This window comes from Scylla paramamosain, chromosome 3, assembly GCF_035594125.1.
Source record: "Scylla paramamosain isolate STU-SP2022 chromosome 3, ASM3559412v1, whole genome shotgun sequence".
NCBI classification, from domain to species: Eukaryota; Metazoa; Arthropoda; class Malacostraca; order Decapoda; family Portunidae; genus Scylla; species Scylla paramamosain.
Genome location: NC_087153.1, coordinates 30,046,772 through 30,073,782, shown reverse-complemented (window position 1 = coordinate 30,073,782; position 27,011 = coordinate 30,046,772). Strand labels below are relative to the sequence as shown.

The 27,011-nt window shown below is 38.2% G+C and overlaps 1 protein-coding gene across 1 annotated transcript; it reads left to right on the top strand.

The window, feature by feature from the left end:
- The first annotated feature begins 765 nt into the window (after positions 1-765).
- LOC135093453 (transcription initiation factor IIA subunit 1-like) lies at positions 766-22,513 on the top strand. Its single transcript, XM_063992735.1, has 8 exons — positions 766-925; positions 9,917-10,211; positions 12,890-13,077; positions 13,968-14,078; positions 14,185-14,337; positions 19,852-19,995; positions 21,221-21,310; positions 21,624-22,513. The coding sequence occupies exons 1-8, from the start codon at positions 902-904 to the stop codon at positions 21,729-21,731; spliced, it is 1,113 nt and encodes a 370-aa protein (XP_063848805.1). The 5' UTR covers positions 766-901; the 3' UTR covers positions 21,732-22,513.
- The last annotated feature ends 4,498 nt before the right edge of the window (positions 22,514-27,011 follow it).

Here is a 27,011-nt window from a genome sequence, read left to right as displayed (position 1 = left end):
TTAGTACGAAGAATTTATCTGAATCCCTTGTAATATTTACATTTTTTATAGGCTAGAGAAAATGGGGAGGTTTCAAGGATGTCTAGAGAAAATATTTGTTAAAAAGTTTCTCACACAATTCATATGCTATGGTATATTATGAATTTTTCCGTCAGTTTATGCATGCATTAGTCTTACAGCACACCGTTGGTGGCGCTCTGCTGGAGACAGGTGTGAGATAAGAATATGCAATGTAGGTATTCTTCTGTCAAAATATGGCACAAAGTGTCGATAATTGTTATTTTCCTCATGCCTCGTCATGCAGGTTCATGCTCGTGTGATGAAAATCAACAATATATTTTATTTATATTTGAAAAAAAAAAAAAACATAAATGTTTGTAGGAAACAAGATGTTTTTGAAGCGCGCGCTACACTGACTGGGGCTAAAAACTGGCTAGTATGAGAAGCGCGCAGGGCAGAAGCTGGAAGTCGGATTTGTTATCATAAGAAGAAGCTTAATACACTTGCTAATGGCAAAGTTCTGCATATCATTATAATATTAAAACATAAAGTATCTCACAACATGGCGGTATGATTGGAGATAAACAATCTTTATCATCTATCTAGGAAAGAAGTCGTTATAACGGGGTTTATATAGATAAGTGTTCTAATAGTTGTACTATATACGTATGTGATTTAAAAAATACCGACACTTAGAATGAGTGATAGTAATGAAAATTAATATTACGAGAAAATAATGAGTGGAGTACTAGTTGGCAGGTTTGTCCTGACGCGTAGCCACAGTGGTGCTATGAAGGACGCGCCGCGCTGCCTCTCGCCGCATATAAAAGAAGGTCGCTGAGCCGCGGGGACGGCTTCCTAGGAGCCCCATCATTAGTCGAGGACGACGCTGTGCGGCACTATGGCCGTGTGTGCGACGTGCGTGGTGAGTGGCGAGGCCCTGGAGGCCAGGAAGGGCGGGCGTCTGGGTTCCAAGCATGGCTAGAAGAGAGGAGGGAGAGAGGGAGGCACGGGGCCCGCCATGACACCAGTCTCGCGGCCCAGTCATCCCCAATCACTTTGGGAAATATTCGGTGTGTGTAATGCTTAGTGGCTTAGCATTTCCGGAGGATGAGGGAGAGGGACTTTCCTTGTAGCACCCAGGCCTGAGGGTGAGGGTGGGCTAGGGAGGGAGGCTTTATCCAGTCATTTCCATCAACAGCTACTGTAGTATTCAAAATAAAAATAACATTCAAGTCATGGAGCGCCGTTTCCTCGCTCAGTTATATCCTACAAAAAAATAATGTTAGCATGAATGTTGTTCACCAGCCATAGGTTACTTTAGTTACCTATCCTCGGCCCTTACGATTTTTCCTTTTGTTATGGGAAGGGTTTGCAGGCGCAGATCCCTGGGGTCATTGGGTGTGTCGATGCATCACCTTTGCAAATGAAACACAGGATTGGGTGGTGTGATCTGAATAAAACCTTGATTCTCAATTATTTAGTTCTTCAGTTTTGTTTATATATCAGTTTATTGGGTTTAGCATGTAATTTTTCTTTTATCATCATACAGGTGTTTTAGAATTGATATTTTCTCAATGTTTATTTGTCATCAGTTTGTCATAAGTTACACTTATGTTTCATTCATCATCTGTCAACACAACAGTTAGGGTAAAAATGTGAATAATCTTACCATGACACCTTAAATTTATGCAGCACGTTAAATTTATGCAGCATGAGAAACTTAAACTGGTGTCCTCTAAGATTAAGTTCCTAGGTATCTTCAGGTGACATAAGATATTCATTGTGTTGTATACATTTGACTGTTCTTCATAAATCTGAACCAGCTACAACCTAGTTAACTGGTTCCCAATCTTTTTTAAGTTTGTGTACCATGGATGATTAATTACAAAAAAATTACATGCACATTTCACATTTCACATTTCACACATTGTCTGGAGGAGGCAGTAGACACCTGCCGAAACGATAATTACTCCCAGTGAGGTCTAAAGCACTGTTCAGGGGGTGCTGTGAACTTATCATTAAACCCAGCTGTGACCTCACTGAACGTTTCCCATTGTGTCTCACAGCACAAGGGGGCAGTCACAGCCTGCCCTCTAAAGACAACTCTCTTCCTCCACACAAAACTACAAGCACCTAATAACACACACACCCTTCACTCAAAAATTTTTAAAATCATCATGGCGACTCCTACACCAGCCTCGGAGTCCCCATCTGGGGAGGGGACCATAAATGTCCCCAGGTCAGACTGCCTTTCTGTCGATGACCCTAAGTGTCTTGACACCCCCCTCAACTTTTTCTTCATTAACTTCTGCAACATTAGCGGTCTAAGATCTAATTTTCAATCTGTAGAACACCACCTCTCCTCTTCTAAACCTCATCTTCTTTTCCTCACTGAAACTCAGGTGTCTGAGGTAACTGACAGTAGCCCCTTTTCTGTTCCTTCCTACTTTCTCTATCCTCATTTTCGATCCAAAGCTGGATGCTGCGTTTATGTGCACAATGACTTAACCTGCTCTCGTGCCCACGCTCTTGAATCTTCCGAGTTTTCCACCATCTGGCTACGACTACAGTCAGTCTCATACTAAATTTATCTGTGCTGTATACCTCTCACCTAACTCCTCTGACTATAAGAAATTCTTTGACTACTTAACTTCCAAAGTGGAGCACATTCTGACCCTCATCCCTTTTGCAGAGATCTCCATTCTTGGAGACTTCAATGTTCACCACCAGCTTTGGCTTTCCTCTCCCTTCACTGACCATCCTGGTGAACTAGCCTACAACTTTGCTATCCTCCATGACCTAGAGCAATTGGTGCAACACCCTACTCGTATTCCTGACCGTCTTGGAGATACGCCCAACATTCTTGACCTTTTCCTGACCTCTAATCTTTCTGCTTATGCTGTCACCCTTTCTTCTCCATGGGGCTCCTCTGATCACAATCTCATATCTTTATCTTGTCCTATCACTCCAATACCTTCTCAGGATCCCCCTAAGCGAAGGTGCCTCTGGTGTTTTGCCTCTGCTAGTTGGAGGGGCCTAAGGAGGTTGATATTTTGTTGATATTCCTTGGAATGACTACTGCTTCCGTGTCAGAGACCCGTCTTTGTGTGCTGAGCGCATAACAGAAGTGATAGTGTCTGGCATGGAGGCATACATTCTTCACTCTTTTTCTCGTCCTAAACCTTCTAAACCTTGGTTTAACACAGCTTGTTCTGTGTTAAACCACATTTGTGCCCGAAGCCATGCCAAGTCTGTTCTCCAACTAGCCAAAAACTCCTTCATTAACAGAAAATGTCAAAACCTTTCAAGATCTAACTCCCCTCGTGATTTCTGGCATCTAGCCAAAAATATCTCCAATAACTTTGCTTCTTCTTCTTTCCCTCCTCTATTTCAACCAGATGGCACCACTGCTATCACATCTATTTCTAAAGATGAACTCTTTGCTCAAACCTTTGCTAAAAACTCTACCTTGGACGATTCTGGGCTTGTTCCTCCTTCTCTTCCACCCTCTGACTACTTCATGCCACCTATTAAAATTCTTCGCAATGATGTTTTCCATGCCCTCGCTGGCCTAAACCCTCGGAAGGCTTATGGACCTGATGGGGTCCCTCATATTGTTCTCCGAAACTGTGCCTCCGTGCTTGCACCTTGCCTAGTCAAACTTTCAGCTCCGTCTGTCAACATCTACCTTTCCTTCTTGCTGGAAGTTTGCCAACATTCAACCTGTTCCTAAAAAGGGTGACCGTTCTAATCCCTCAAACTACCGTCCTATTGCTTTAATTTCCTGCCTATCTAAAGTTTTTGAATCTATCCTCAACAGGAAGATTCTTAAACATCTATCACTTCACAACCTTCTATCTGATCGCCAGTATGGGTTCCGTCAAGGCCGCTCTACTGGTGATCTTCTGGCTTTCCTTACTGAGTCTTGGTCATCCTCTTTTAGAGATTTTGGTGAAAGTTTTGCTGTTGCCTCGGACATATCAAAGGCTTTTGATAGAGTCTGGCACAAAGCTTTGATTTCCAAACTACCCTCCTACGGTTTCTATCCTTCTCTCTGTAACTTCATCTCAAGTTTCCTTTCTGACCGGTCTATTGCTGCTGTGGTAGACGATCACTGTTCTTCTCCTAAATCTATTAACTGTGGTGTTCCTCAGGCTTCTGTCCTGTCACCCACTCTCTTCTTATTATTCATTAATGATCTTCTAAACCAAACTTCTTGTCCTATCCACTCCTATGCTGATGATACCACCCTGCACTTTTCCACGTCTTTTCATAGACGTCCAACCCTTCAGGAGGTAAACATATCACGCAGGGAAGCCACAGAACGCCTGACTTCTGATCTTTCTAAAATTTCTGATTGGGGCAGAGCAAACTTGGTATTGTTCAATGCCTCAAAAACTCAATTCCTCCATCTATCAACTTGACACAACCTTCCAGACAACTATCCCCTCTTCTTCAGTGACACTCAACTGTCCCCCTCTTCTACACTGAACATCCTCGGTCTGTCCTTTACTTATAATCTGAACTGGAAACTTCACATCTCATCTCTAGCTAAAATAGCTTCTATGAAGTTAGGTGTTCTGAGATGTCTCCACCAGTTTTTCTCACCCCCCCCAGCTGCTAACTCTGTACAAGGGCCTTATCCGTCCATGTATGGAGTATGCTTCACATGTCTGGGGGGTTCCACTCATACTGCTCTTCTAGACAGGGTGGAATCAAAAGCTTTTCATCTCATCAACTCCTCTCCTCTAACTGACTGTCTTCAGCCTCTCTCTCGCCGCTGCAATGTTGCATATCTAGCTGTCTTCTACCGCTATTTTCATGCTAACTGCTCTTCTGATCTTGCTAACTGCATGCCTCTCCTCCTTCCACGGCCTCGCTGCACAAGACTTTCTTCTTTCTCTCACCCCTATTCTGTCCACCTCTCTAACGCAAGAGTTAAGTAGTATTCTCAATCATTCATCCCTTTCTCTGGTAAACTCTGGAACTCCCTGCCTGCTTCTGTATTTCCACCTTCCTATGACTTGAATTCCTTCAAGAGGGAGGTTTCAAGACACTTATTCATCAATTTTTGACCACTGCTTTGACCCTTTTATGGGACTGGCATTTCAGTGGGGATTTTTTTTATTAGATTTTTGTTGCCCTTGGCCAGTGTCCTTCCTACATAAAAAAAAAAAAACATTTTTCTGTAACTATAAGACTGCAAATATATTAGGTCTCTATTTTGAATACTGAAAAATAGTTACTTGGTCCTAAATCATTCTTATATAAGTGCAAAATGCATAATAAAACAAAATTCCACTTCTTAAACTACTTTTTTTAATGTAGGAGGGGCACTGGCCAAAGGCAACAAAATTATAATAAAAAAAAAGCCCTGCTGGGGTGCTGGTCCCAGAACAGAGTCAAAAGTGGTTGTTAAAAATGAAAGGATAAGTGTCTTGAAACCTCCCTCTTGAAGGAATTCAAGTCATAAGAAGGTGGAAATACAGAAGCAGGCAGGGAGTTCCAGAGTTTAAAAGAGAAAGGGTTGAATGATTGAAAATACTGGTTAACTCTAGCTTTAGACAGGTGGGTAGAATTGAGGTGAAAGAAGGTCTTGTGCAGTGAGGCCATGGGATGGGAGACATGCAGTTAGCATGTAAATAATGGTAGAAGATAGCAAGAGATGCAACATTGCGGTGATGAGAAAGAGGCTAAAGACAGTCAGTTAGAGGAGAGGAGTTGATGATAGGTAAAGCTTTTGATTCCACCCTGTCTAAAAAAGCAGTGAGGATGGAGTGCCTCCCCCTCCCCACCACCCCCAAATACATGTGAAATATACTCCATACATGGATGGATAAAGCCCCTGTACAGAATTAGCAGCTAGGAAAACTGGTGGAGATGACTCAGAATGCCCAACTTCATTAAAGCTGTTTTAGCTAGAGATGAAATGTGGTTTCCAGTTTAAATTATAAGTAAAGGACCGACCAAACATGTTCAGTGTATAAGAGGGGAACAGATGAGTGTCATTGAAGAAGAAGGGATAGTTATCTGAAAGGCTGTGTCAAGATAAGAGATGGAGGAATTGAGTTTTTGAGGCATTGAACTAAGTTTGCTCTGCCCCAATCAGAAATTTTAGAGAAATCAGAAGTCAGGCATTCTGTGGCTTCCCTGCATGAAATGTTTACTTCCTGAAGGGTTGAAAGTCTATGAAAGGATGTGAAAAAGTGCAGGGGTGGTATCATCAGCGTAGAAGTGGACAGGACAAGAAGTTTGGTTTAGAAGATCATTGATGAATAATGAGAAGAGAGTGGTTGTCAGGACAGAACCCTATGGAACTGTTAGTAGATTTAGAACAGTGACCGGTTACCACAGCAGCAATAGAATGGTCAGAAAGGAAGCATGAGATGAAGTTACAGAGAAAATGATAGAAGCTGTAGGAAGGTAGTTTTGAAATCAAAGCTTTGTGCCAGACTCTATCAAAAGTTTTTGATATGTCTAAGGCAAGAGCGAAACTTTCACCAGAATCCCTAAAATAATGACCAAGACTCAGTAAGGAAAGCCAGATCACCAGTACAGCAGCCTTGATAGAACCCTTACTGGCAATCAGATAGAAGGTTGTGAAGTGATAGATGTTTAAAAATTTTCCTATTGAGGATATATTTAAAAACTTAGGCAGGAAACTAAAAGCAGTAGGATGGTAGTATGAGGGATTAAAACAGTTACCATTTTTTAGGAACAGGCTGAATGCAGGCAAACTTTCAGCAAGAAGGAAAGGTAGATGTTGATAGACAGAGTTGGAAGAGTTTTACTAGACAAGGTGCAAACATGGAGGCACAGTTTTGGAGAACAATAGGAAGGACCCCATCAGGTCCATAAGCCTTCTGAGGGTTTAGGTCAGTGAAGGCATGGAAAACATCACTGCAAAGGATCTTAATTTGTAGCATGAAGTAGTCAGAGGGTGGAGGAGAGGGAGGAACAAGCCCTGAATCATCCAAGGTAGTGTTTGAGCATAGAGTTCAGCTTTAGAAATAGATGAGATGGCAGTGGTGCCATCAAGTTGAAATAAAGGAGGGAAAGATGAAGAAACAAAGTTACTGAAGATGTTTTTGACTCAGTGGCAGAAATCACAAGGGGAGTTAGATCTTGAAAGATTTTGACGGTGTTGAAGGAGTTTTGGCTAGTTGAAGAACCGAGTTGGTATGATGATTCCAGGCAGAAATATAAACTGCATGAAATTCAGGTGATGGAAGGCTCAAGTATCTTTTGTGGGCTACCTCTCTATCATGTATGGCATGAGAACAGGCTATGTTAAACCAAGGTTTGGAAGGTTTAAGTTGAGAGAAAGAATGAGGAATGTACACCTCCATGTCAGACATTATCACCTCTGTTGTGTGCCCAGCACACAGAGATAGGTCTCTGACATGGAAGCAGTAGGCATTCCAAGGAAAATCAGAATAATACCTCCTTAGGTCCCTGCAATTAGCAGAGGCAAAAGGAGGCATCTCTGCTTTGAGGGATCCTGAGGAGGGATTGGAGCTATAGGAGAAGATACAGATATGAGGTTATGATCAGAGGAGCCTGATGGTGAAGATAGGATAACAGCATAAGCAGAAGATCCTATTTGAGGACCAGCATTATTATTATTTTATTTTATTTATTTATTTATTTTTTTTCCCTCAGCTGGTGTCTCCTACATAAAAAAAAAAAATATGGATTAGAGGTTAGGAAAAGATCAAGAATGTTGGGCATATCTTCAATACGAGTAGGGTGTTGCACCAGTTGCTCTAAGTCATGGAGGATAGCAAAATTGAAGGCTAGTTCACCAGGAAGGTCAATGAAGTGAGAAGAAAACTAAAGCTTATGGTGAACATTGAAGTCTCCAAGAATGGAGATTGCAAAAGGGAAGAGAGTTAGAATGTGCTCCACTTTGAAAGTTAAGTAGTCAAGGAATTTTTTATTCAGAGAAGTTAGGTGAGAGGTATGCAGCTCAGATAAATTTAGTTTGAGAGTGACTCTGTAGTTGTAACCAGATGGTGGAAAACTCAAAAGATTCAAGAACATGGGCACGAGAGCAGGTTAAATCATTGCACACATAGATGCAACATCCAGCTTTGGATTGAAAATGAGGATAGAAGAAGTAGGAGGGAAAAGAGAAGGGGCTACTGTCAGTTGCTTCAAACACCTGTGTTTCAGTGAGAAAAAGATGAGGTTTAGTAGAGGAGAGATGGTGTTCCACATATTGAAAATTAGATCTGAGACTGCAAATGTTGCAGAAGTTAATGAAAAATGTTGAGGGGGTGTTAAGACACTTAGGGTCAATACCAGAAGAGCAGTCTGACCTGGGGACATTTGTAGTCCCCTCCCCAGATGGGGACTCTGATGCTGGTGTAGGAGTTGCCATATTTAATTTAGAATTTTGAGTGAAGGGTGTGTGTGTAATTAGGTGCATGTAGTTTTGTGTGAAAGAGGAGAGCTGTCTTTAGAGGGCAGGCTGTGGCTGCCCCTTTGTGTTGTGAGACAGAGGGAAGAATTCAGTGAGGTCACAGCTGGGTTAATGATAAGTTCACAGCACCCGCTGATCCAGTGCTTCAGACCTTGCTGGTAGTAATTATCATTTCGGCAGGTGTCTACTGCCTCCTTCATAAATTTGTTTGATATGATGATTTCCTTCCTAGAGAATCTTTTTGTACTTTTATTCTTAACCTCCATGTGCCCCATTATATCCAGATACCTTTTGAAAAAAAATTCATCCACCCAGGTTGAAATTACTGACCAAGTTCATTAACATGTACATATTTACCCAACTTGTCTGGTTCCTTGTGGGAACTTAGTCTAAAGCTCCTCTCTCTCTCTCTCTCTCTCTCTCTCTCTCTCTCTCTCTCTCTCTCTCTCTCTCTCTCTCTCTCTCTCTCTCTCTCTCTCTCTCTCTCTCTCTCTCTCTCTCTCTCTCTCTCTCTCTCTCTCTCTCTCTCTCTCTCTCTCTCTCCATGGTAGCAAAATATAAACCATACAGCACTATTTTTTATGTGCACTTTATGCAAAATTACCTTTTTTCAATGTTAGCTGGCTTTCTTCTCTGTGTTGATGGTAATGCTGTTGACTTTTTTTCCATTCAGTAAGGTTTCAGGATTAATGTTCAGCAGGTAAAAAATAAAGATAAAAAGTGTTATCCCCCCTTTGTAGTTTATTGGGAGCAATCAATATACATTAATTCCCTGAAAATATTGTATTATTTTATAACACTTGTATTTGATTGAGTTTTATGAAAACTAATTAAAATGGTGTAAAATCATGGCTGATGATCTCTGCCCTCCTCCCCTGTCACTTGCATCACCAGGGAATGCATAGATGTACACATCTTGATTTATTTGTTTATTTATTTATTTATTTATTTATTTATTTATTTATTATTATTATTATTATTATTATTATTATTATTATTATTATTAGTTTATTTTCTATTTATTATTATTTATTTAATTCATTTATTATTATTTTTATTTATTTATTTATTTATTTATTTTTCAAGACATCCTTATGGCATTCACTGGCATTTAGAGGCAAACCCACACCTGTATCAAATGATGAGGTTTCACTTATGAGTTAAGGAAGCCATTAGGAGGCAAACTAGATTAATTTGAGTTTATAATCTTGCCAGGGGGTTGAGGGAGGGCAGAGACCCCATGTTTGGATGTTCATTGTTTAGAATTTTTTTTTGAGTGAGCACTTGTGGTGTGATACAGGAGGAAACAGTCATGTGGCATATTGTGTAGTCCTTGATGTTTAAAAGTTATAGAGGCAGTTTTGCATTAAGCTAAATCACCATTGACAAAGAGTAGCCCAGCATTGTTGCTGGTATTAGTGATTCAGGTGTAATGATCTTTCCTTTTCTGTTGAATAAACTTTGATATACACTTTGTGCATTCAACAGAGCAAGGTGTACAGTGGGGTGATGGATGATGTCATTTCTGGGGTGCGAGAGTTCTTTTTGGACGAGGGCCTGGATGAACAAGTGCTGTCTGAGCTGCGTCAGTTATGGGAGCAGAAGTTACAGCATATGAATGTTTTTCCCAACTGTGAGCCAGGCACAGCATCCTCCCACCAGTCACAGGGACAGGTGCAACAGCAACAACAGCAGCAGCAGCAGCAGCAGCAACAACAACAAACACAGCAACAGCAGGTGCAACAGCAACAACAGCAACAGCAACAGACTCAACAGACTGCAGGTATGTGTATATCTTTGTATTGTAGAGTGAACACTGAACACTTTGCAAGTTACTGAATATCTTTATCTATTGTATTTTATTTATTTTTCCAAATGTGTTTGATATATTTCATATGGTGATTTATAAGGTGACATGGGAAATCCCTAGATCTTACTTGTTCCTGTTATATGAGATGATTATCCTTTATAGTGCTTTGAACAAGTATTCAGCAGAAGCTTGTTGAATTGTGGAGGCAAGACTGAACCTGCCATGGGTTAATCCAGACTTTTCTGATGTTCAAAAATGGTTTCCTATGCTGTTTTGTACCTTGATTCCTTTTCACCCATTAGGAATTTGATCTTCAAAACTGCTAAGGTTGATTAATTTATTACTATTGTATAGAAGATTTAAAGAAAAACATGGAATGGATTTTAGAGTTTGATGTAGATGAGATGTAACCATCCTCTCATTTTTATTTGATAAATTATTTTAGAGCACATAAGGTATATAAAGCTCAAATTCCATGGTTTCATGATAAGGTATACCTGGTTTTAGGCCACTCGTATGTAAATATTATGTAGGCAGGGAATTGTGATGATACAAGTCATCCGTTTTTTTCCAGTGCTTGTATAGTGGATCCTTCCTTAGTGAACTGAAGAACCAGTGAAAAACTTGCTTGTAACTCTGAATACCTAAAAATTTGCAGCAAAACATATTTAATACTGTATCTAAATGTTTTACTGTGGTCATGGTGATAGATTGTTTAGCATGCAAGTGCAGACAGAGCAAATAAGATTGAGAGATTGTTTGCTACCTTGGCAGTCACAATCTTTGATAATCATTTTACTCCAGGAAATGATTGAGTGAAGAGAGTTAGAGATTTCAATATTGGTAAAATATTTTGAGGGAGATCCAAAGAAACTTGAAATAATGCAGTCCAAAAAAGTATCTTGGGGATATAGATTGGTGTAAGGAGGCTGCTAGAGATAGTGGAACCTGGCATGTTGCTCTGAGGTGAACAAGGCTTTATACATGCAAGTATGTATAAAGCTTTAAAAATGCTCGTATGTATGTACACTACATATTTTTTTGTATTATAGTTATATACTTGGATGCTATTATCAACATGCTTCATTCTTAAGGGGACCATCTACAAGGGAATTCTTTAAAAAAATTTAAATATTTAGAAAAAATTCTGTGTTCATGAATGCTTCTGCCATTACATAATGAAATATTTTAAAGAAATACAAACATAAAAAGTTATGGCTAAATGCCCTACCCCCTCCTATCATGCATATGACACATCACTCTACATACGTAGATAAAGGCACACATCATGTTCCCTTTCCATGAATATTTCCCTTAAATATACATTTCTGGTATTTAGTGGCAGACTGGCCTCTGCTTAGGTTTTAGCTGCACACAGCTTACTCCCTCTCATAGGCCTAGCCACCTCATTTACCTTTGTGAAGGCCAGAAGGTGATGGTGATTCTAATGCATTCAATGCTGCATCCTACCGGTGCTGACTTGTGGTGTTTTTACAATAGATTGGTGGCCCAAAATGAGACACTTGAATCCCACAAAAACAAGAACCTCCACTTGGCCAAGATTCCTCTCAAAAAGCTGGCACTTATTTGAGGGATATATAATGAACTCACAACTCCGGGCCTCCTAAAGAGATACCTGGAAGGGTTACTCAAAACCGTAATGAATCTCTGCACTCGAAAATGTGGCTGAAAGTATCAAAGATCAAACATGCAGGACTGTTCAGAATATTTGCTGCTTGAGTCACAGTACTACAACACAATTTCAGAAATGAGGCTAATCTCCTCACACGCTTGTATGAAACAAATACCACCATAGTACAATCCATCAAGACGCAGGAGAAAGAAACCCAGAGGATGGTGATGTCATCTTCCAAGGCCAAGAAGAAGCTATCCTATAGCAGTGACCACCAGCCAGTAAGCTTCTAATGACTTGCAAATCTTGCAACAATGAGGGAGATGGTGCCTCTTGATACTCTCACTTTCACACGATTAATACCTTTGAAAAAAAGGTGGGACCAGATACTAGCAATACCATATAACATTTAAAAAATTATAGTGTGATGTGATTGTGGTTTAAAGGGAGTGAAAGGCAAGTGTACTACATGTCGATGCATGTTCTGAGGTGCTGGGGTTAAATCTTGCTACTACTCCATGAGAATTGGACTGATTTTAATGAATGATGTATCATTGGAAAGGGGATTTAAAAAATCCTATTTTTTCCTCCAAGAGATTTCTTGGAAATAATTTATAATTTTCCACAATTAACTGCAAACATTTCAAATAACAATAATTACAAAAAAAAATACATCTTCACTTGTGAAGACAAATTTTAAAGTGCCTTGGTGGTTCTATGGGATATTATGCAAGTGTCTTCGGTAATTTTTTCATTAGTGGAAGTCACAGGATAAGAGATTTATAGCAAGTTAGAATTTTGCAAAAATTCATGATCTTGAATTTTTGTGCAAAAAGAATCAGAGATGAAGATCTGAAAATATACTAAGAGGTGTTACCCATATGCATACTTATAAAAACTAAAAAAATCATGACTGTATACTGATAATAAAGAATTGCCTTAATGCCTTCCTCCTTGTATACTGATAATAAAGAATTGCCTGAATGGTCTCCTTAATAGTCACCTTAATGCCTTCCAGGAGGAAGCCCAGCTGTAGTTGCCAATCTGGTACCAGTGCAGATTACTGTGCCAGCGCAGCAAGCAGGGGGTGTGCCCAAAGCCATCACCATCCATGTCCCATCCAATGCCCTGGCTAATGGAGTTGCTGGCATGCAGCTGCAGGCCATCCTTAGCTCCCCAACTGCTGCACATACCTTTGCTCTTGAGGTAAGGTTTAGTGAACATTCCTCCCCCTTCTCCCCAAGTCTGGTATTTGCTTATTGATAAATATATGGACTGCCTCATCCATAGTTGACTCAATCTGTGAGTGTAAAGCAGAAATGTTGCAGGTGTAGAGAACATTTTTGCTAATCCTTAGGTAGAATTCCTGTGGAACTGTCTCCAACTTGATTTTCACTGATATAATTTTTTTTTTTTTTTTTTTTTTTTTTTTTTTTTTTTTTTTTTTTTTTTTTAGTATCTTTGAAGTTGTAGTGTATACGAGTGAGTGGTGCTTTGTCTGGGTCACCCTGTGTGGGATTGCTGGCCTGGTATATAGATTGATAGATAATAATGATAATAATAATAATAATAATTATTATTATTATTATTATTATTATTATTAATTGTAGTATAGTAGTAGTAGTAGTAGTAGTAGTATATTGTGATTATTCCAACAATAAGAGCAGCGTAAAGAAGAACAAAACACGGTGTTGATCATTGCAGGAATTCAGGAGTGGTGTGATCACTGGCCTTTACCTGAATACTGTTGTTCCTGAGAGCTGTCAGAATTCTTCATAGCTGCTACATTTACACATTTATAGCTTGGGCCAACAAAGGCTTATGCAAATAGTATAGTTGTTATGTAGAAAGATGTTATAGCAGACAATGACTTTGGTTCAGGAACTAAAGTGTGGCAACTCTTATTGAGACCTTGCCTTATCATGATCATCACTGTTCCAAGTTAGCTTTGATATATATTACAAGAAAGGAACAATATAAATTACAAGAGAAGAACAGCCATCCAATCATGATGTTTTTTAAAGGAACTGATGAATAAGGGGTGAAAATAAAGGATATGTAGTATTCCATTAATTGTGTTTTATCTCTGATTCTAGGCCAGCAAGGCGGCGGAAATTATCCAGCGTAAATTGAACCAAGCCCTTGAGGAAAATGGTATTACTCTTCCTCCACAGCTCCAGCAATATAGCCAGATTGCCACCACCCAGGTTTGTATTGGCTTTAGCCTGAAATTTCATATTAAAATGTAGAATGGAATTTGGTAGTTTTTTAATGATGCTAAGTGAGAGGTGACAAGTCTATTTCTTCACACAGGTGGATGGACCTGTCGATGAACCACTGGGAGCCACATCAGCCTCCTGTTCCTCATCCACACATAAGGCAGAAGCTACTCACCCACCACACACTGTCACTGCAGATAGAAGAATTATGGATGCCATAATCTATGAGAGATTAAAAGCCACCCAGGTCAGTTCACTACATTATGTGCTCAACCTCCTTAACCCCATTGCTCCGGATGCTTAAAAAACTCATGTTGCTCAAATACAGCGTAGGCTTGTGAGCAGTAACTTATCTCATTTGTAATATAATAATATAATTCTCTCTCTCTCTCTCTCTCTCTCTCTCTCTCTCTCTCTCTCTCTCTCTCTCTCTCTCTCTCTCTCTCTCTCTCTCTCTCTCTCTCTCTCTCTCTCTCTCTCTCTCTCTCTCAGTCAACCCTTCAGTTGGTGTAGAAATATGAGGCAGGAGTTGGCTTTTTCTGAGTGTAACTGACACACACACACACACACACACACACACACACACACACACACACACACACACACACACACACACACACACACACACACACACACACACACACACACACACACACACACACACACACACACACACACATTTACGATTGAGGATGGTTAGAGGGTAGTACAGGAGAGGTGGTGATGGGTGAAGGAGGAATAAATGGGAAGGGTAGGGAATGTAAAGTTATCAGAAAAGAGATTAGTGGGCATCTAAATGTTTGCACACGTGGTGAGTCTCTCTCTCTCTCTCTCTCTCTCTCTCTCTCTCTCTCTCTCTCTCTCTCTCTCTCTCTCTCTCTCTCTCTCTCTCTCTCTCTCTCTCTCTCTCTCTCTCTCTCTCTCTCTCTCTCTCTCTCTCTCTCTCTCTCCTGTAAATAAAAGTAATAGACACGTCCACTACTTGCATTTATCAGTAATCAAGCCAACGCTTGATTACTGATGAATGTCCATGTTGACATTCAACACTGATAAGACAACCCTCCCAGCCACATTAGCATACATACACACACACACACACACACACACACACACACACACACACACACACACACACACACACACACACACAGAGAGAAAGACAGAGAGAGAGAGAGAGAGAGAGAGAGAGAGAGAGAGAGAGAGAGAGAGAGAGAGAGAGAGAGAGATGAGGGAGAGGAGGGTAAGAGGGCAAGAAGAGAGCCAGGGAGGGTGGAACTGTACCCTTGTACAGTCACCCCTACCTGTTGGAGGGGATGTGGAATCAAGAGAAGGATAGGGAGTTATGGAGGATAAGGGGGAAACTGTGATGTAGGCTCTGCCAATGAGGTTATCTCATTCTGGGACATGGTGTAGCTCATTTATGTGATTGGTGGGAATAGGGATGGTGGGAGGAGCAATAGAACCTCAAGGACAATATACGGAGTCTTTTATGTAGGGCCAGTATAGAATGTGGGATTACTCAACACCAACTAAAACAAAATATAATTATGATGCCTATGTAGGTGTCATCGTATATTCTACTGGTGCTTCATGATGCCTACATAGGCATCATTGTATTGAAGTGGTTAAGTACATGCATGTTTGAGATTAAAGTTTCAAGGTTTTAGAACTCGTATATATTCAGTATATACCAGGTTAATCATAAAGATGGATATCCATGACAAGGGGTGCATACCACATTTTTTTTAACATCAAAGATGCTATTTTTCCCAAAGATAAGCATCAAAAGCCAACTGTGCATCATGGAGGGTGAAAATTATGTTTTTCTTAGGCCTATCCTGACCACAGAGGAAGGTTGTCTATGGTAGACAGCAGTCTGAGCTCCTTTATATGGCTTCTCAATGAAGTGCATAAATTATATTTTGTTAAAGTACCAAGTAAATTAAAGTATTAAGAAATACACGCAATCACATAATTTATGCCTGTATGGGCAGACAAGGCAACAGATGTTCATATTTTACATGTTGTATATCAATATTGCAGGTATTTTTGCTTTCCTTGAACATTCCAATTTAAAGGAAATATTAAGTGACAAAAGAAGTAAAACTACAGTACAGTGGTGCCTTGGTATATGTCCACTTTGGAATAAATCCAGCTTGGTATATGTCCTGTTTGGACACAAAAAAATTACTTCGTATATGACCTTTGTTTGGAATACGACGCGTGCTAGAACTTATATGGGTCAAAATGAGTCACCGCTCGCTACCCTTGCTTACCTCTCTTGAGACAAAGTCACGACTGCCCATGAGCATCAGTACGCCTGTTGCTACCATTCATTGAACAATCCGGGCAATAACTGTGAATTTTCATATGATTTTGTGTTCTTTGCATAAATTTCCAGTAAATTCATTAACCATGAATTATGAGAAAGTTAATGACTCTCCCTCCAAACAATAACATCTCCCTTCTCAGCACCATCCTACTAAGCACTTGACTCTTTTCTGCAAGGTAAAGTGAGGTTAAATTTTAATTTATTTTGTCTAATTGCTTTTGTATTTACTGTATTTGATGACATATAAGATGCATCTTTTTTTCATAAAAATGGCTGAAAAAATCATTGTGCGAATGTGAGGCCTCCAGTAGATTTAATTTTGAAATTTCCTTCACCTGTACACCTGAAGAATTACACCATCGTATTATAGGCAAGGGTGCTATATCATATTTTTTAACCATAATATGTAAGGAAATGTTGAAAATGTTCAGTGACGCACCTAGTGTGTTGCGTTCTTTGCCATGCCTCCATGACTAGGCCTCTATCTGTTTTATTATTGAAGTAATGTAGGATTGCTTGTTTTTGTTCAGCTGTACTTGCTTTAAATATTACATGCTTAAATACATAAAAAAAAACTTTAAGATGCCCTGCTGAAATGAGGTTGTGTCTTATATTCCTGTGCACCTTATATGCTGTCAAATATGGAATGTATCTTGGTATCGAACAGTGTTTAAATAATTTTATTCAACCCTATCAATGTACTGTATAATATGCCAATAACAATATGAATTTTTTTTTTTTATGGTAACAGATTAATCATTTTACTTTTATTTCTTATGGGAAAAATTTGTTTGGTATATGCCCTATTTGGTATAAGTCCAAGGATCTGGAACAGATTAAGAACATATATCCAGGTGTCACTGTATATTAGAAAGGTTACCATTGAATGATTATTGTGATCACTCCATACCTGTCTCCATCTTGATCCGCTGTTTGTAACAATTCGGAAGATGCAAAAACACATTGCTGGGTTTTAGTTGCCCAGCAGTTGCCTTGTTCATATTGTGTGATGTTGTCTATTTCTGTTTTAGGATTGTTAGTGTTTATTCTATTTATCACTCTTGCTTCTTCTTCTTTCCCTCCTCTACTTCAACCAGATGGCACCACTGCTATCACATCTATTTCTAAAGCTGAACTCTTTGCTCAAACCTTTGCTAAAAACTCTACCTTGGACGATTCTGGGCTTGTTCCTCCCTCTCCTCCACCCTCTGACTACTTCATGCCTCGTATTAAAATTCTTCGTAATGATGTTTTCCATGCCCTCGCTGGCCTAAACCCTCAGAAGGCTTATGGACCTGATGGGGTCCCTCCTATTGTTCTCCGAAACTGTGCCTCCGTGCTTGCACCTTGCCTAGTCAAACTCTTTCAGCTCTGTCTGTCAACATCTACCTTTCCTTCTTGCTGGAAGTTTGCCTACATTCAACCTGTTCCTAAAAAGGGTGACCGCTCTAATCCCTCAAACTACCGTCCTATTGCTTTAATTTCCTGCTTATCTAAAGTTTTTGAATCTATCCTCAACAGGAAGATTCTTAAACATCTATCACTTCACAACCTTCTATCTGATCGCCAGTATGGGTTCCGTCAAGGCCGCTCGACTGGTGATCTTCTGGCTTTCCTTACTGAGTCTTGGTCATCCTCTTTTAGAGACTTTGGTGAAACTTTTGCTGTTGCCTTGGACATATCAAAAGCCTTTGATAGAGTCTGGCACAAAGCTTTGATTTCCAAACTACCCTCCTACGGTTTCTATCCTTCTCTCTGTAACTTCATCTCAAGTTTCCTTTCTGACCGTTCTATTGCTGCTGTGGTAGACGGTCACTGTTCTTCTCCTAAATCTATTAACAGTGGTGTTCCTCAGGGTTCTGTCCTGTCACCCACTCTCTTCTTATTATTCATTAATGATCTTCTAAAACAAACTTCTTGTCCTATCCACTCCTATGCTGATGATACCACCCTGCACTTTTCCACGTCTTTTCATAGACGTCCAACCCTTCAGGAGGTAAACATATCACGCAGGGAAGCCACAGAACGCCTGACTTCTGATCTTTCTAAAATTTCTGATTGGGGCAGAGCAAACTTGGTATTGTTCAATGCCTCAAAAACTCAATTCCTCCATCTATCAACTCGACACAATCTTCCAGACAACTATCCCCTCTTCTTCAATGACACTCAACTATCCCCCTCTTCTACACTGAACATCCTCGGTCTGTCCTTTACTTATAATCTGAACTGGAAACTTCACATCTCATCTCTAGCTAAAACAGCTTCCATGAAGTTAGGTGTTCTGAGACGTCTCCGCCAGTTTTTCTCACCCCCGCAGCTGCTAACTCTGTACAAGGGCCTTATCCGTCCATGTATGGAGTATGCTTCACATGTCTGGGGGGGTTCCACTCATACTGCTGTTCTAGACAGGGTGGAATCAAAAGCTTTTCGTCTCATCAACTCCTCTCCTCTAACTGACTGTCTTCAGCCTCTCTCTCACCGCCGCAATGTTGCATCTCTAGCTGTCTTCTACCGCTATTTTCATGCTAACTGCTCTTCTGATCTTGCTAACTGCATGCCTCCCCTCCTTCCGCGGCCTCACTGCACAAGACTTTCTTCTTTCTCTCACTCCTATTCTGTCCACCTCTCTAACGCAAGAGTTAACCAGTATTCTCAATCATTCATCCCTTTCTCTGGTAAACTCTGGAACTCCTTGCCTGCTTCTGTATTTCCACCTTCCTATGACTTGTATTCCTTCAAGAGGGAGGTTTCAAGACACTTATCCACCAATTTTTGACCACTGCTTTGACCCTTTTAGGGACTGGCATTTCAGTGGGCATTTTTTTTATTAGATTTTTGTTGCCCTTGGCCAGTATCCTTCCTACATAAAAAAAAAAAAAAAAAAAAAAACAAGAAATTATCTAGAGAAAATGCTAAGAGGTGAAAATAATGATAGGAGACTGTAACTGTAAGGAAATGTGCTGGGAAATGAGTTTTTACAAATGGCACTGAATAATGTATTAATTCAGTGGATGAAAGATGATACAAGATCTGGAAAGGATGGAGAAGCATCAAGACTGGATCTTTTATTTAGCAAGTAACCAGAAGTAATATAGAATGCTGAGATAGTGTACACTAGTCAGAAGTGGTCATACTATCAAAGAATTGAAAGTAAATGAGGAGATTGAGTGTAAAAGGAATGAAGAATATCATGCTTGGACACTGAGCTATAGTAAGGCAGGTTCATAAGGGATGGGCTGCCTTTTTCACTTAAGTATAAGTATTTTAAGATTCTTAAGTAGTTAATGCTGAATTTGAAGAATAAATATGGTGTTAGTTCAATTCATTGTGGATAATGGAGGATGAGGAGCTGGTTGGTACTGTCTTCTGAAATAAATATAACAGGAAAATGTGGTGTTCTTGCATGCATATTACCTCTGTATTTTCCAGGTGGATGGCCAGTTTGGCACTGGAGACAGCTCCTCTGAGATCTCTGATGATGATGATGATGATGATGATGACAAAGATGAAGAAGATGACAAGAAATCCATAGATGGAGAAGAAGATGAAGATGAGGCTGAGGGGCCAGAGGAAGTAAGTGATGGTGAAATAGCTTTGTGATGTGTGTGTATTAAAAGGTTCATGCATGCATAGTTCTCCATACAAACTGTACTGAAAACATTGGGATTTGAAAGAATGTTGGCCATAGACATAATATGAATGGCTGGAGTAGAAGTATTGCTGTGAAAAATTTTTTGCTGCTGCCTTTGTGCCATAGGAGAAAATCATTGAACGCAAAACCACATACAGTCAATCCACAAGTAATGGGAAGCTATTTATATTTACAGTATCTTCATGTACATAATAGTAATGTTGTCCGATTAGCAGTCCATGCTTTAGCAAAACAGCATAGATTATGGGAAAATAATAGTTTAATTGACCTGATAGGCAATTAAAATAATTCTGAGTGGTTATGGTGCAGTACTGGATCCATCTGTGTTTACTCTTGTCATCACTCCCTATGACCCCCCATTGCCACATCACCCTCAGCAGATTCACTGCTGTCTCAAGTTGGTTATATTCCAGCATGATGAAATGCATTCCACTTCTTTATTGCCTGTTTATCCCATCACAGTGTTGTGAGTGTAACATGGTGTACATGGTGATTGCATTGCAACATTTTCCACTCACCACTACTCTCTTGGCCTTTCCACTTTTATACTTTATATATATATATATATATATATATATATATATATATATATATATATATATATATATATATATATATATATATATATATATATATATATATATAAAAGGATGTTTTTTCATTCTTTGCCTTAACACATCCTTCATCCATTTTGGCTGTAGCACTGTATTTCACACTCTTGACAGTACATTGTAGATTATGTCAGCCTTCCTGACATGGAGTCTCTGTACTCCATGTACTGTGATCTGAAAGCTGCTTTCATCACTTGATAACATGTTATATGTCATTGTTCTGTGGTCTAGTCCTTGTGTTGCCTAGTGAAACAAATGCATTAAGTTGCATTTTATCAGTCAGGTGAGGCTTGCAGACCATATAGTGGAAAATTGATGTGGTGCAAAGGCAATGCTGAGTAGTTCTAATGGTATGTCCAGGAGAAGCTTGGTATACATTGGTATAAGTTCTTTTACTGTTAGATGTAGGTTCCTAGTCATTAACAGATTGATAGATATGTGTGTGTGTGTGTGTGTGTGTGTGTTTCAAGAACTATATAAGCTGTAAATATCACAACAAGACTGAACATTAAAAGATTGTTATTATATCCCCCAGGAACCACTGAATAGTGATGATGATGTGAGTGAGGATGACACCTCTGACATGTTTGACACAGACAATGTAGTGGTGTGTCAGTATGACAAGGTGGGTACCTAGGAAGATGGATGATCACAGCTGCTTTTCTTTCTGTTATGTATCATCTTTGCTTACCATTTTGTGAAACTTAATTTGTTGATTACAGTTTTGAAAACATATTAATTCACAACAAAACTGAAAACTTATGAAATGAAGTCAGAAGGAATTTTTGTGTAAGATTCATCAGTAGTAAAGTTAGTTTCAATCTATAAATCTGTGTTCCACAACTTATGATGATATATTAAGCTTTCTGTTTTCATTAGCTAATCTCAAGGAAATACCAAAAAGGACCAAGCAAGACTAAAATTGTTGTAAATTTCAGATCACTCGAGTGAGAAATAAGTGGAAGTTCAACCTGAAAGATGGCATCATGAACCTCAAGGGGAAGGACTACCTCTTCCAAAAAGCCACTGGAGAAGGGGAATGGTAGACAACAAGGATGGTAGAGACAAAGGAAGGCAGGCCACATGGAGAACTGTCATTTCAGAGACTGAGTGGTCATGTTTCTGTCCACTCCTGTGGTACAAAGCTTTAGCTGGTTGTTGCTGCACTTCTGTGACCAGACAGGTTTGTCTGTTAGTGCAGTGTAATGAGAAAATGTCAATGTGGAAATCTAAGGCACTTGACACAGTTGTTGATTTCTTACCTTTTGTCCACAAGACAGATATATTGATTCCTCAAAGTTGCAGGTTTGATATTCTTCTCACTGTAGAGCAGGGATTCACTATGTATATATTTCTCTGCATGGCATTATGATTTTATTATTCATTATTTAGCATTATAGTATGTTTTGAATATTCAATTTACCTATTCACTAGCCATTGCATTGCTCCTCTGTTCTGTTAGAAAACAAAGTATCACTTTAGAGGCTACTTACTTACCTGTCAAGGTAAATTTCACAAATAATCAAAGGCTTCATGGAAATTCTTCACCTGTACTATTGATAATGTGTTTCAGTCATTATTTGAAGCCTCCTGTAGTATGTTTACAGTGGTTGCATCATTGAGATGAGATGTGGGAAAGCATAGGTTGTTTGCATTTAGTATCCATGATGTCAGATTTTTTTATATAAATCCAGCATTGACTTTGTGTGGTCACATTCCTTCATTGTTCTGCCATTTTTGTGTTCACCACTATGTTGCTCTCCTGTCTGTTGCTGGCACAAGTGATGAGTTATTGAATGGGTCAAATAGAAATTTTTTTTCACAGTAACATTGTGTCCCGTAATTATTCCCCTTATCATTAACTTCCAACCATTTTATTTCTCATTATTATACAATAAAAGTCTTTTAATTGAAATAGTGAATCCAGGCCTGTTCAGATTATCAGAAAATGGACATGGATGAGCGATGAGCTGGGGACTGGTTCATCTCCAAATGGTAATTTATCTTTGACTCATAGAGGTTGCCCAGTGTTGATGAGTGGCAACTGATTTGCGAAGTCCTGCAATTTTGTGGGAAGCTCTTTGAGCTCCAGTGTCTAATGATGTGGCAGTCCTGTCTGGAGGCTTTTGGGCATTTTGTGTGTTGCCATGCTGTTCCCACTTAACATGAATCCTTAGATTGTCAGGGCACCTCTTATGCTTGTTGTGGGCAATAGACATGCATAAAAGTAGCCATGATGGGACCTGACAGCTTGCATGAAAATTCCCAGGTTTGGTCTTGGGATGTTGAGAGCTCTCATCCAAGGCAACCACTGAACCCCAGTTATTGCTAAAATAACTGTGGCAAATTCATGTTTTTTGGGCCTGCTTTGATCATAATCATCCCAATATGTTTCTTAGCTGTCCTGTGGGCTTTTGTGGAAGCCTAGTATGACCACCTTATAGTCTGGATCAGCTGATCAGGAGGCACCTCTAATAGTCATAAACATGCACATGTATACTTATTTGACTTGGTAATTTATGCTTGAACTTGATGTTGTCTGACATTGTCACAACATCGTTATCAAAATCCTTTATTATATTTCACTGACAGGTGACATCTTTTTCTGGCAGTGCTTCTAATCTTATTACATAATGACAGTGTTGCATGCTTTCTTTTCTTGGCATTCTTTTCACTATGTCTTGTTGTTTCAGGTGGTATATTGGGTGTACTAGTGATTGCACACAAAGCAAAATTTGTACAATCAGAAGAGGAAGAGAAATAACTTGATCCTCACCAATTAACCATGTTGTTTTCATGAGGCTTATTTGTTTCATGCCAACACAAGAGAACCATAAATCTACTCATGTATTTTTTAATTCATTTATTTTACTTATTTTATCTTGTGTATATATATATATATATATATATATATATATATATATATATATATATATATATATATATATATATATATATATATATATTATATTATATTATATTATATTATATATTATATATATATATATATATATATATATATATATATATATATATATATATATATATATATATATATATATATATATATATATATATATATATATATATATATATATATATATATATATATATATATATATATATATATATATATATATATATATATATATATATATATATATATATACTTATTTACTTATTTACTTATTATTTATTTATTTATTTTTTTCTTTCCATACAGTTTAGATTTTCAGACCTCTGGAACTCTAATTGAATTCCTTTCATTGTAACTATCTGGCCACCTCCAAGCCTAGTTCAAATGACATTTAAGATTCTTTCATTATCTGTTGGGTAAATAACACTATGGCCACTTTTCTACTATCTCATTTATTTGTCATTAGTCATCTTGGTTTTAAAAAGAAACCTCACTCATTTTAATAATATTTAGTCTGTTATTTTTTTCTCATGCTTACAATTATCTTCTACTAAAGTTTCAGTGATTAAAACAGAAACCATCAAAACAAACTGAAAAGAAAATTAATTGACTAAATTGATGGAACTGGGAATGTTTAATAATGATTTTTGGAAGATGACCTCCTGAGAAATTGGTGGAAGGAAGATCCAGGACTTTAATATACAGGGCAAGGATATCATTCATACAAAAACAGCTCTTAAATGTTGACCATTAATTTGACCTGGAAGATTTGGAGTGGCAGTATACAGTAAGACTTCAATAAATTTTCATGATAGGTTGGTTAAGCTTTCCTAGTTGGTGGGGATAAATATGATCAGAAGCTCATCCATTTCATTGTAATATCTATTACTTTATAATCAACCAGATATCCAATGAAGAATATTTTAAAGTTATGTATATAATTTTTATTGTATTCCATTGTTTGTTGTTGCTACTTTGAATTATTCATATCATAGATTAAACTGGCCTGAATCATGACAATATTTTTCATTCCTGCTTCACATGACTGCATTTGTTCATGTACTGCTTGTAATGCATGTAACAGCTCTGTCATTGATTGATCTCTTCAGCTTTCCAACTTGCTTCCACAGTTTTCCCTCACAATGAGCATAAGATATAGACATTGAGCACAGCTGACATTTAAGGCCACTTGAAAGGCAGTTTTCTAATATTCACTTATGCTACTATGGACACTTTGAGTCTTAAAGCTTAACCCCATTGAGTTTAAATTAATCCTTGCAAGAAAAGGATTATACAGGACTATAAATAACCTGTCATACCAAAGGTTTAAGCATGATGAGCACAAATTAAGATGTACATTTGATAGAAATTGTTCCACTTCAATATAAAGGTCAAAGATCTAAGAAGTTGAACCTGGTTATCAGTAAAATGCTTTTAGTTGAGAGGAATGGATTGTGAAAGTAATGAAAGTGTGTACAACAGATTTCATATCAAGTAAAGGTGAGTGAATGAAATGTGGAGTGGCTGAGTTGTCCAACCCAGCACTCGAAGGTAATTATACACATGGGAAGCATGATGGTAAAGTGGGATTACAAGAGTGTATAAACTATATGAGTGTGATAGATATTGTGAGTGCAAGAGTGTTTGATTATGTAAGAGGAAAAAGGATATGTGCATGACTTCAGTAATGGACATTTGTGGTGGTTTCTTAAGAACAGACAAGTAGTCTGAATAGTTGTTCCTTAAGAAAAATAATTAACTTTCATGAAAGACTTTTGTTCTTCCATCATCTGGAGCATAAGACAAAATTGCTCAGTGTGAAAGGGAACCAACAGTCATGGTACATTATTTGCAGAGACTGATGGACAGCCTCAGTTCTTACATCCTGTGTGTTGGACATGAATTGCAATGCTCAGAATTGCTTCATTCTTAAGTAAAAGATCAATTTGGGGTACAGCACACATGTATCTAACAACCATACTTTCCCACACCTTCCTCACATTCACCATTGCAATGAGATTTATAGCAAACCTGCAGGAAACTGTAATATTTGTAGATGGCCTTTGTTTTTTGTAAGAGGAAATTTCATTAAGTTTATTAGAAATGTATTGACATTGCTAATGACACATGTTACAGTTGTATTTTTGCTGTCTAAGTTCAATGAAGAAGAAAACATTAGGTCATGGCTTGATCTGATTCTTAGTCCTTTACAGCCTTGATGTCTTTTTTTTTTTCTTTTCCCAGCTTATTGAATCAGCACATTGCTGTAAAACAAAATAGTTAAAAAAAACAAAATTATTGCATGTTTCATTGTAAGCAAGCAGAAGCATGGACCATCTACTGGAGGCACATTACTCCAGTGGAGGATGTTATTGAAAACATATCGGAAATAATATGCCAAGATTGAGCCATGTTACCAGAATGCCTGAGCAACACTGCAATCAAGTGTTGTTTGCCTAAATAGTTAGTCATTTCAGTAATCACATGAGGCTCAAACTTCAGTGTACCATAATTAGTGGTTTGGAATGACATGTATGAACCACGAAATGAATGTTATAACACATTTTGAAGTTTGTTTTACATCCATCGTTTGAATCTTTAGAGTTAAGGAAAGAGATCAACAGTTTAATCACAGAAATTTTTTGAACACATTTTCTTAAAATATATTTTTCTGTAATTTGATGACATTCCTCTGCATGATATTACCCTAGCACATCAAACATTTTGTTATCTGTTGTTTATAATAATAAGTAACATTATTTTGTAATAAGTTTATTTATTTATTTTTTCAAAGAAAATTACAATGGAGCGTCACTCAACTGGTAAGTAGATATCTGAATAGATTTATTGGTGCTTCAGCCTCCAACCCATGCAAGAGCGACTGTTTGACGCCCAAATAACAAGATTGAACACAGCACTGGAATGGAGGAACACGAATGGATCTCAAATAATTATGCTGGTCGTGCACCGCCATTCTTTCGTAATACATGTATATATACATACGTACATACCAATATCTGTTATCCATCCCCTTAATTCGTCTCTCTCTCTCTCTCTCTCTCTCTCTCTCTCTCTCTCTCTCTCTCTCTCTCTCTCTCTCTCTCTCTCTCTCTCTCTCTCTCATATATATATATATATATATATATATATATATATATATATATATATATATATATATATATATATATATATATATATATATATATATATATATATATATATATATATATATATATATATATATATAATGCTACCGATTTATCTATAGATAGACTGATGGATAGTATAGCGACATATTAAACTCATGGCAAATATCTCCCTATATCCACTCTGTAAAGAGGTCTAAAAAAAAAAAAAAAAAAAAAAACATGATGATGATGATGATGATGATGATGTGGGTAATGTCAAG

Bases quoted from the DNA above. Each gene is read 5' to 3' on its own strand.
- LOC135093453 (XM_063992735.1), top strand. From the start codon at position 902: ATGGCCGTGTGTGCGACGTGCGTG. The intron at 14,079-14,184 runs GTTTGTATTGGC...TTCTTCACACAG, and splicing joins GCCAGATTGCCACCACCCAG to GTGGATGGACCTGTCGATGA. The intron at 14,338-19,851 runs GTCAGTTCACTA...TGTATTTTCCAG, and splicing joins AGAGATTAAAAGCCACCCAG to GTGGATGGCCAGTTTGGCAC.